Below are 11,275 nucleotides of genomic sequence, written 5' to 3' on the forward strand. Positions count from 1 at the left end.
TTAACCAGGTTGAATAATGGTGGAGAATGGTGTCCGAAAAAGCGTCTTTATTTAAAGTGAACAAGAACAGTTCGGTCCGCGTTCACAGAGGCGGAGAGACCTCGACTGAGTCCACAACAAGTCCGCTAGGAAAACTCTCAAAAATAGTCAAGCCACAGAAGTCAGGGTTTGGCGATGAGGACGAAAACACTCCGTCGCTGGCAGACGGGAGTTCTGTCCTTAAATCTAACGGGAGATTGAAGAGAGACCGCAGGTGCGTGTGTCTGCGGGGCCAGCTGCGGCTGATGAGCGGCTCCTCCACGTCCCCTGCAGTAACTGGGAAACCCAACGAACCAGTTTTTCAAAGTATCCTTTCAGACTAAGCAGGAAGACTGAAGACCGACAAGGTGAGTGTAAACGAAGAGCATTATTGAAAAGAATTGACAGTTGTGTTTGGAGATAAAATCAAGATTTGAATCAACTAGACGTTATATTTAGTTTTAGCACAAAACATCATTATACATTATAAATTAATAGGTCTTATTTAACTTTCTATAGTCTGGCTTTAGTTATAGTTGAATAGTCTTCTAAGTGAAGTTTAGTTTATTTTCTGCTCTTTGCTACTGATTCTAAAAGAACTTTAAACCCTCCCAGAATGCTTTAATGGTAGTAATATATACGCCATAAAGCTGTTGATTAGGTTTTAAAGTGAAAGTATTCTGTTCAGACGAAGCAGGAAGAAGAGCGACATTTTGGGTCAAAAGCTCTGAGAGTTATTACAGTTGTTCAACAGTCCAGGTTACAGCTGGATATTTTGGTATTACCTGTCAAACAACATCTAATCGTGTTTGAAAGTAACATCTCTCAGCCGGACCAATTAAGACAATGAAGTTTAAAAAATAAATAACTAAATAAATCCACACGGATCACAGGACACCAACAGGATTTTTGGTTTCATGTTGCACGTTTTCTCACAGTGGTATATTGTTCTATGTTGTGGAACCACAGTGAAAGAAATGCAGGAGTGGGTGTTATTTCTGGCCACCAGTTGGGTTTTGGGATCAAAGTCGGGGCGTTTCCTGTATCCGGTTCTCCTCATGGATACATGACTACAACATGTTGCTGCAAGTGCAGAGACGTTTGCTCTGGAAAGAACTTTAGAGCACATTCAGTGCTGCAGGATAAGGGGCTGGAAAAGGTGCCAGTTCTTTTCTCACTGCAGGGAACAGTTAAAAAGCAGCAGCTTAAACTCTGAAAACGTGAAAATTATACATATACATCATTGATTTATTAATTCAGTTGTTATCCAGAAGTATTAGAAATGTTCCTGTTTGATAAAAATGCAGTGAATTGGGATTATTTAACTACAACCTCTACAGATTATTTACCTTCATCACAGTCTCATCACTATTTCTGATGTTTCCTCAGGATGGACGAGGACAGAGCAGAGTCCACAGTGCCCAGCTGGGTGTCCCTGAAGAGTGACCGGTCCAAACATGAATGATAGACTTCAGAAGTTCAGACAAAATGTAAGAAAACTAAAGTGTGATGACGTGTTTGTGTGACACCCTTTAAAGTTCGGTATCGGACCTCAAATCTCACCTTTAAAGTAAGGTTTTCTGAACCACATAACTCTGCCTTAGAACATTTCACAACCATACAAAACATCATTTTGTAGGTATTAGCCTCTACTATCGTAAAAAATGAAATTCATCAGGTCCTTAAAATGAAACGGTGCACCAACATGTCAGGCGTTCGCTCCCATTAACTCCCATGTTAATTTTAGTGTGGTAAATCTTTTAAAACTGAAAATTGCTTCTGTTTTTAACTGGTCATTTCTCCTACATGGGTTAACATCATCTCACAAAAATTCCTAGGCATATATTTTAAAGTTTCCCAACAATATCCATCATTGCAGAGTGCTCCAGCTCTCCATTTAGATACGGATGTCCCCCGCCTCCCCCGGGACATGGTCAAAGCTCTCCCGGAGGTGTGAGTTGAAGCTCCTTCTGACAGGAGATTCCGCCAGGCGTTCCCAGCAGACCCTCACAATACGTTTGGGTCTGCGGGTCTATCCGGCATCCTTCCCCACCATCGGAGCCAACTCACCACCAGGTGGTGATCAGTTGACAGCTCCGCCCCCCTCTTCACCCGAGTGTCCAGAACATGCGGCCGCAAATCCGATGACGCGACCACAAAGTCGATCATTGATCTGCGGCCTAAGGCGTCCTGGTGCCAAGTGCACATGGGACGCCTTATGCCTGAACAAGATGTTTGTTATGGACAATCTGAGACAAGCACAGAAGTCCAATACCCTCCTGGGCTACCACCTTATCGTGGTGGAGGGGTTTGCCTGTCCCAATGATCCTAGGAGCTCCGTTGTCTGGGGCTATATGCCCCTGGTAGGGCCACCCATGGCAAACAGGTCCTAGGTGAGGGACCAGACAAAGCGTAGCCCAGGACCCCCTAATGATGCTGAACAACATTGGTGCCAAGTTTCCCTTGCCCGGATGCGGGTCACCGGGGCCCCTCCTGGAGCCAGGCCTGGGGCCGGGACACGTTGGTAAGCGCCTGGTGGCCGGACCTCTGCCCATGGAGTCCGGCTGGGCACAGCCCGAAGAGGCAACATGGGACCCCCTTCCCGTGGGCTCACCACCTGCAGGAGGGGCCCGGGGGGGGTCGGGTGCATTGTTGTGGGTAGCGGCGAAGGCAGGGACCTTGGCGGTCTGATCCCCGGCTGCATAAACTGGGCTAGGGACATGGAATGTCACCTCTCTGGTGGAAAGGAGCCTGAGCTGGTGCGCGAGGTTGAGAAGTTCCGACTAGATATAGTCGGGCCTCACCTCGACGCACAGCAAGGGCTCTGGAACCAGTCTTCTAGAGAGGGGTTGGATTCTCTACCACCCTGGAGTTGCCGATGGTGAGAGGCGACGGGCAGGGGTGGCAATTCTGGTTGCTCCCCGGCTCAGTGCCTGGATATTGGAGTTTACCCCGGTGGATGAGAGGGTAGCCTCCCTTCGCCTTCGGGTGGGGGGACGGATCCTATGACCCAAACAGCAGTTCAGCGTATCCACCCTTTTTGGAGTCCTTAGAGGGAGTTCTGGAGAGTGCTCCTCCTGGGGGCTCCTCGTCCTCCTGGGTAACTTCAATGCTCACGTCGGCAGCAACAGTGAGACCTGGAGAGGTGTGATTGGGAAGAACGGCCCCCTGATCTGAAATGTTCCTGTTTGATAAAAATGCAGTGAATTGGGATTATTTAACTACAACCTCTACAGATTATTTACCTTCATCACAGTCTCATGATATTTCTGATGTTTCCTCAGGATGGACGAGGACAGAGCAGAGTCCACAGTGCCCAGCTGGGTGTCCCTGAAGAGTGACCGGTCCAAAGATGATACAATAAACTTCAGAAGTTCAGACAAAATGTAAGAAAACTAAAGCGTGATGATGTGTTTGTGTGACAGCTGTTAGTCACATTAACAGCAGCAGGTTGTGAGTTTATTATTGGAGATGTTTAACACTTAAACCTCAGACAGTCATATAGTTACAGACTTAATGTGAATATTGTTGATTAGAAACAAGAATCATGTTTAAACTGAAAGATGAATTCAGACATAAATGCTGGAACAATATTGAGTCTTGATCAGGTTCTTTCATCCTATAAATCAAAGGACAAATAGAGATGTGTTTCACAGTGAGAGGGGGGAGCACATCCTATCAAACTGGGACCAGTCAGCTCCACCAGGAGAGTCCTCTTGTTCACAATCTGGAAGCAGATCTGGAGATGCTGAAATGAAGCCCAAACAAAGTAAAGTTGTTCAAATTAAAATTGAACTTGTGATGTCATGAATTTGTAGTTGTGTTGATGATTTATTATAGATGGAAATCATTGGTTTGCTTATTTTCAGGAAGTGATCTGCAGGAGGTGATAGAAGGTCATAAGATCAGTCTGAAGAGAAGATGTGAACATGTGACTGAAGGAACTAATGAAGCAGGAAGTGGAACCCTGCTGAACAAGATCTACACTGAGCTCTACATCACTGAGGGACAAAGTGAGGAGGTGGACACACAACATGAGGTGAGACAGCTTGAGATAACCTCCAAGAAGAACATCCAGGACACTCCAATCAAGTGCCAGGACATCTTCAAAGTCTTATCTGAGCAACAGAGACACATCAGAGTGGTTCTGACCAACGGTGTCGCCGGCATTGGAAAAACCTTCTCAGTGCAGAAGTTCAGTCTGGACTGGGCAGAAGGTTCGGAGAACCAAGACATCAGTCTGGTGCTTCCGCTCTCATGGAGGGAGCTGAACTTGATCAGAGATGAGCAGCACAGTCTTCTCTCAGTGCTTCATGTTTTCCATCCAACATTACAGAAGATCAGAGCAGAAGATCTGACTGTCTGGAAACTTCTGTTCATCTTTGATGGCCTGGATGAAAGCAGATTTTCACTGGATTTCAACAACCATCAGGTCATCTCTGATGTCACACAAGTATCGTCAGTTGACTGCTCCTGGTGAACCTCATCCAGGGGAACCTGCTTCCCTCAGCTCTCATCTGGATCACCTCCAGACCTGCAGCAGCCTATCAGATTCCTCCCTCGTGTGTTGACAGGATCACAGAAGTACGAGGCTTCACTGACTCCCAGAAGGAGGAGTACTTCAGGAGGAGGTTCAGTGATGAAGATCTGTCCAAGAGAATCATCTCACACATCAAGGCCTCCAGGAGCCTCCACATCATGTGTCTGATCCCAGTTTTCTGCTGGATCACTGCTATCGTTCTGGAGGACATGATGACCAGAGACCAGAGAGGAGAGCTGCCCAAAACCCTGACTGACCTCTACTCACACTTCCTGATGGGTCAGATAGAAAGAGGAAGAAGCAGAAGTATAAAGGAAAGCAGAGACCAGAGGAACTGACTAAGGCTGATGAAGAACTCCTTCTGAAGTTGGGTCAGCTGGCGTTTGAACATCTGGAGAAAGGAAACATCATGTTCTACTCAGAAGACCTGGAGCAATGTGGACTGGACGTCTCCGAGGTGTCGGTGTACTCAGGAGTTTGTACAGAGATCTTCAAAAGAGAGAGTGTGATCTTCCAGAAATCAGTCTACTGCTTTGTTCATCTGAGCATTCAGGAGTTTCTGGCTGCCGTCTACATGTTCCACCGTTACACCATCAATAAAAGGATTATGGAGTCTTTCCTAAAATATTTGAAACCAAACCCTTTTTCCTGTTTGTTGGGTTGCTAAATGACGATCCAGTCACATCTGTTGATGACTTCCTCAGGAGAGCACTAATGAAATCTCTTGAAAGTGAAAAATGGCCACCTGGACTTGTTTGTTCGCTTCCTTCATGGTCTCTCTCTGGAGTCCAATCAGAGGATCTTGGGTGGACTGTTGGATCAGAGGAACAGCCGCCCAGAACCATCCAGAAGGTCCTCAACAACCTGAAGGAGGTGAACAGTGATGAAATCTCCCCAGACAGAAGCATCAACATCTTCCACTGTCTGATGGAGATGAAGGATCAGTCAGTTCATCAGGAGATCCAAGAGATCCTGAAGTCAGGGAAGAAATCAGAGAGGAGACTGTCAGTGATCCACTGTTCAGCTCTGGCCTACCTGCTGCAGATGTCAGAGGAGGTTCTGGATGAGCTGAACCTGCAGCAGTACAACACCTCAGATGAGGGACGACGTCGCCTGATTCCAGCTGTGAGGAACTGCAGGAAGGTCGAGTAAGTAAAGATTTTTGGGGCCGGACATCGGCGTTTAAATCAACCGAGTCGATCATGTCAGGTAGCAATACCCCCTCCAGTGGTCATTCCTTCAATTCTTTATTTCCATTTCAGGGTCCATAAATTTAAAAAAAACAACAACAGTTCATTCAGAAATGTTCAACACTGGCTGGATATAAGTTCAAAGGTCAATCCAGACAAACCAACATAAGGCAGGAATAATAGGAGCCACAAGTTAACTTACTATCATGAAATTACTGTCATGTCATTAAATAACTTTTGTTTGTTTGTATACATCGTATTCAAACAACAGAAAAACACATTTTAACTAATGACACGTGACTATTTTGCTTCATTTGTTTAACGTAAAAACAGCCGGCCTCGTTGGTTTAAATGGGTGTTTTAGGTCTTTGTGGCGGTTCCGTTTGGAGCCTTTATGTGACCCACAAAGTTGTTTGACCCTTTCCACACCCGTTAGGTGGCAACTTCATCACTAGCAACAAAAGGTGCAGTGAAAATGATTTGAAGGAAAACAGGCAGATATAACAGAAGCTGAGGGCAATCGATGCAACCAGAGACACTGATGTCATCGATCGGATCGCTGAATTAAGACTTGACGCACGATCGTACAAATTGGATGAAATGCAAAATATCCAAAGAGCCGATAGACAGATAAAAAGATGCACGTTTCTTTAAACCATTTGCTATAATCATTTTAAATATTGAGTAATTATGAGCTGTTCTAAAATAAGACAAATGTTGAGAATAATTCAGTTGCATTTCAGATCTGATGGTTGTTCAAACTGTTGCTCTACGGTGTTGAATTTAGCTTTTCCAGGAAATGAGCTACATTTGTGTTGAGGTAGATTCTCAGATAAGTTGATTAGAAATCCCAAAGTTTGACTCATTATTTTTGTTTCATACACAACAGACTGTCTGGTAGTTTTCTTTCAAAGAGTCATTGGGAAGTTGTGGCCTCAGCAATGACGTCAAACCCTTCTCATCTACGGGAGCTGAGCTTAAGCAAGAACAAAAACCTGACAGATGCCGTAAAGTTACTGTCTTCTGCAATGATGCATCCAAACTGCAGACTGGAGACGCTCAGGTCAGGAGGCCTCTGTTGGTCTTTTCTAAATTTCTTTACATTTTCTGCTTTTCTCTTCCTTTTCAGATTTAGAAAGTGTTTTTATTTGCCCCACTTATTGGTTTTCCAGGTTGTCACACTGCAGTTTATCAGAGATCAGCTGTGACTCTCTGGCCTCGGCGCTGAGGTCCAATCCCTCCCATCTGAGGGTCTGGAGCTGAGCTACAACAATCTAGAGGATTCTGGGATGAAGCTGCTCTGTTCTGGACTGGAGAGTCTAAACTGTAAGCTGGAGACTCTCAGGTCAGCTTTCTTTTATCTTCGACATAACAACTAAACAATAAAGGCTTCAAGATAAACTCCATTGACTTTTGGAGAAGAGAAGTTTAGTATGAATTTAAATGAGCCATTGAAAGTCAATTTTATCGATACTTTTTAACTATGGTGTTGCTGTAATATCCCAGTTTATCAGGGGGGCCAGAGCTCTCCTGACTCCAAGGGCCTGATTAAATAATGAAATAAAATGAAATAATGATTTTGAGCAAGTGTAATATGACTTTTCCTCCAATAAGAGATCATTTCTTGCCATGATTTCTTATCCAGACTGAGTGGCTGCAGGTTATCAGAGATCAGCTGTGACTCTCTGGCCTCGGCGCTGAGGTCCAATCCCTCCCATCTGAGGGTTCTGGAGCTGAGCTACAACCAGCTGAAGGATCCAGCAGTGAAGCAGCTCTGTGGTTTTCTGCAGGATCCTCTCTGTAAGCTGGAGACTCTCAGGTCAGTCAGAGATGATCCAGTACTTTCCCAGGTGCTAGTTAGACAATAAATGTTTACATGTTTGATCTTTGTTATAAACGTAGTGTTACAGTTCTCAGAAAAAAAGACCACACAGGACAGATTTGCAGTATTAAATTGGTTGTGGAAATCTGTCCCATGTGAGGATGGTCATCAATGACTAGAAAGGAAGTATCAGTTGTAGATTTTCTTGTTTTATTTTAGGCTGGCCACAAAACGCCCAAACATTCAGACAAATCAAAAATGGTTCTTCCTGTCTTTTAAAGATCAGAAGGAAAACTAGAAAACCCAAAAAGAAAGTTGCTGCAGTGTGCCATGCCCCTTCTCTACTGAGAAAAGCCATCCCAAAAAAGAGAAAAGCCCAAGTGTGAAGTGGCACCCTGTTAAACCTTGGTACCGAAAGCCTGCAGTCATTCTCATCTTAGGTGGCTTCATTCCAGCCAGAAGCCCAAACCTGCCTCCCTCTTAAAGGGGCAGCAGGTCAGTCCAACCACAGAAACCTTCATGAAGATCTGAAGCTTTCAGCATCCACAATTGTTGCACCTCACTTCCATTGGAGTCCAAATCAGAAGTCAACAAGTTGATTCTGCACCGATTCTACACAATGCAACCATTTTAAAAATGTTTCCATGCATAAGTTTTCACGAATATTTAGATAAATCTGTTTGTTCATCGCTTCCTTCTTTTGTAATGATCATTAAAGTTAAATTAAATACCTTATTTGAGTTTTCTCCTCACAAATATGACTTTCTATGAATGATGCAATAAATGCAGCTTGCAATCTAAGACAATATGGAAGTATGTGTATATAATAGTAGTGGAAGTAGCTCATAAAATAATACATTTTCTCTTCTATTCGAATCTTTCTATGTTATTAAAGAAAAAACCTGCTCTTAGTCAACAACATCTAAGAGCTCAACCAACCAAAAATCCTAATTTTATACAATCTAATATAAAACAGTAGAGAAGACTCTTTCTGCAGAGACACTGGTGGCAGGAATGCAGAAGTATCACTTGCTCAACTTGGAAGGTGGAGCATAAACCACCAGCTGAGAAGGTCCTCAGCGAGAGGAGAAGTGGTGGAGAACCATGAAACTTGCTAAGCTCCACCTCAGCTCCAGAGACGGGCTGAGCTGGAGCTGTGGCACCAGGTATCGCCCAGAAGAGCCTCCAACAAACAAGCTCTTCTCTTGGGAGGAGAGGGCTTTGAATCTCAGCTCAGTGTGCTTGTCTCTAGTAGGTCGCAGCTGCACCTTTCCTAGGTCCTTGTTGATGCCCTGAGGGGAATTGATGCTCCTGCAATGTTTTCTGGCAGCATTGAGCTTGCAGTGGGGCAATCAAACACACTGTGGGGGGGCTCTCTTTCCTTTCTCATCTGGAGAACAAGTGACACCAGCTGCCAATCATTGTTGGAGAAATGTGCAGTCAGGGGAACTATGCGTCCAGACTATAGCCACCCTTCCAGCATCCAGCAGTGTCTAAAACCTTTGATTTGGTTTCACCAGAGAGTGTAGGGATTGCAGGGCCGCTGCAGCATCGCCACAAGCTATCAGGAGTGGGTCGCTTTGTCCCAACTCCTGACAAGAGTTGAGTGCTATTGAGAAATGTGGTTTCACAAACTTGGAAGGTATTTTGACCCGCACACACTTACATACGGTGTAGATCTTGTCCAACCGACCTCAAAAAGACCCCAAAATACGAACATACGGCAGATAAGCCGGTGCAGGACGAGAGGTTTGTTGCTTGTAAGCTGTGTTTCGCTCTGGTACATGTTGATTTTTATTTGTCTTCTCTCAAAATAATTGTTATTTTAGTCTAAGTGGCTGCAGTTTATCCGAGACCAGCTGTGATTCTGTGGCCTCAGCTCTGAAGTCCAACCTCTCCCATCTGAGGGTTCTGGACCTGAGCTCCAACACGTTGCAGGATTCAGGAGTGAAGCGGCTCTGTTCTGGACTGGAGAGTCCAAACTGTAAACTGGAGAGGCTCAGGTCAGTCTTCATTTTTCTACCTATATACCAGCTGCTAAGATGGTGAAGTGAGGCTGTTCTCAATACTGCTGTGATGCACCACATTAAAAAAAATTCCTTGTAATATCGTGAATTCAGGTCTGACCCAACTAAGAACTAACGTAGGTTTAGTACTGACGCAGATAACATGCAGACCTGCACCGTATAACCTTAACCTGCATTTTTCAGATTGATTAAGTGCAGTTTATCAGAGATCAGCTGTGGCTCTCTGGCCTCGGCGCTGAGGTCCAATCCCTCCCATCTCAGAGAACTGGACCTGAGTAAGAACCAGCTGCAGGATTCAGGGGTGAAGCTGCTTGTGGTTTTCTCCACTTTCCAAACTGCCGACTGGAAACTCTGAGGTAAACACCATTCTCAAAAATGTCCATTATTCCATCCGAGGGTCCTCACACTTTCTGAGTGTGTGTGTTGTGCCCAGTTCCTTCAGGAGGGAGGGCCACACGGCGACCACTTATTCATGATAAATTGATTTAAGGACAATGAAAAAGCCGACAGATGGTAACCAAAATTAGACAAAACTACGTGAGGTTGCCTGGTAGACACCAGCCAACGAGGAGGGAGATGGTGAGGGAGACAGGAAGTCATCTAAGACAGGTTGTGCCTTTAAAGATGAGCCACAGGTGAGATGGATCTCCATGATGAGATGGGAGGGAAAGAGGTGGGAGAACCTGGGAAGAGTGAGGGCCATAACAATATACAGTATATTCTCCTTTGGAACAGTGCAAACCTGAGAGGTTGGAATTGTGGTAATTACATATTACTATCATTTTTTAACCTGTAACTAAATTAAATATTTACAGATCATGCCTTTGATTAACCTTTCAGATTAATACTGGTTTCACTTATAACCTTATAAAAGTTTCCTTCTTTATTTAGATTAAGGAGCTGCAGGTTATCAGAGATCAGCTGTGACTCTCTGGCCTCGGCGCTGAGGTCCAATCCCTCCCATCTCAGAGAACTGGACCTCAGGTTCAACAATCTGCAGTATTCAGAGCTGAAGCTGCTGTCTGATCTCGTAGAGAATCCACACTATGGGCTGGAGACATTGAGTCAGTAGCTGGTTGAAGCCAGTCAACTCCCGCTCATCTGCTGCATCACTCACTGACCACTGGTGAAGAACATCTGTGGAAACATCTGCCGTCTACTCCCTCCATAGATGAAAAAATTCAGTTTTTAAAAAGCGCTGGTGGACTTTCAGGAGATCAGTCGATGGTCGACAAAGCAGAAGCAGCTTCGCCTTGAAGTTAAATTAGTTCCTGGTATCACACAATGCATCTTTATAAAGTTCTAAATGGCTCCTGACCACTCTTATAAGCATGAAAACATTCTCTTAATTGTCTCTTCAAATGTCGTATTATACGTTACTATTTTACATCATGCCTTCAGAATCTTTAGGGTTTAGTATTTACTGTATCTGTGACATGGAGCATTGGAATATTTCAGCTGCAGCCAGCAAAAACCCATCAGAATGACGGCTATCGGTGGGAACCGCAGGTCATTTGACTTTAGTCAATCTGTTAATGTTATAGGATTTTTGCAATCTCATAAAAACAAATAATAAATGTGGTAAATAGGAAATAAAAAGAAGCAAAATGACCAAATAAAACTCCCATGAATAGTGTAAATTTAAGATGTCAAGAACGGAATATCAGTTAAATTTAAT

General features: G+C 44.3%; 1 protein-coding gene across 1 annotated transcript in view; it reads left to right on the forward strand.

Annotated features, from left to right (window-relative positions):
• Window positions 1-377: 377 nt before the first annotated feature.
• The window catches only part of LOC130513406 (uncharacterized), a 328,720-nt gene continuing 317,822 nt past the window's right edge, over window positions 378-11,275 (forward strand). The window contains exons 1-2 of the mRNA XM_057012116.1: window positions 378-386; window positions 3,303-3,404. Coding sequence (XP_056868096.1) covers window positions 3,304-3,404 — 101 coding nt within the window. The 5' untranslated portion in view covers window positions 378-386; window position 3,303. The remainder of the gene's footprint in view (window positions 387-3,302; window positions 3,405-11,275) is intronic.

Source organism: Takifugu flavidus, chromosome 17 (assembly GCF_003711565.1).
Source record: "Takifugu flavidus isolate HTHZ2018 chromosome 17, ASM371156v2, whole genome shotgun sequence".
Classification (NCBI taxonomy): domain Eukaryota; kingdom Metazoa; phylum Chordata; class Actinopteri; order Tetraodontiformes; family Tetraodontidae; genus Takifugu; species Takifugu flavidus.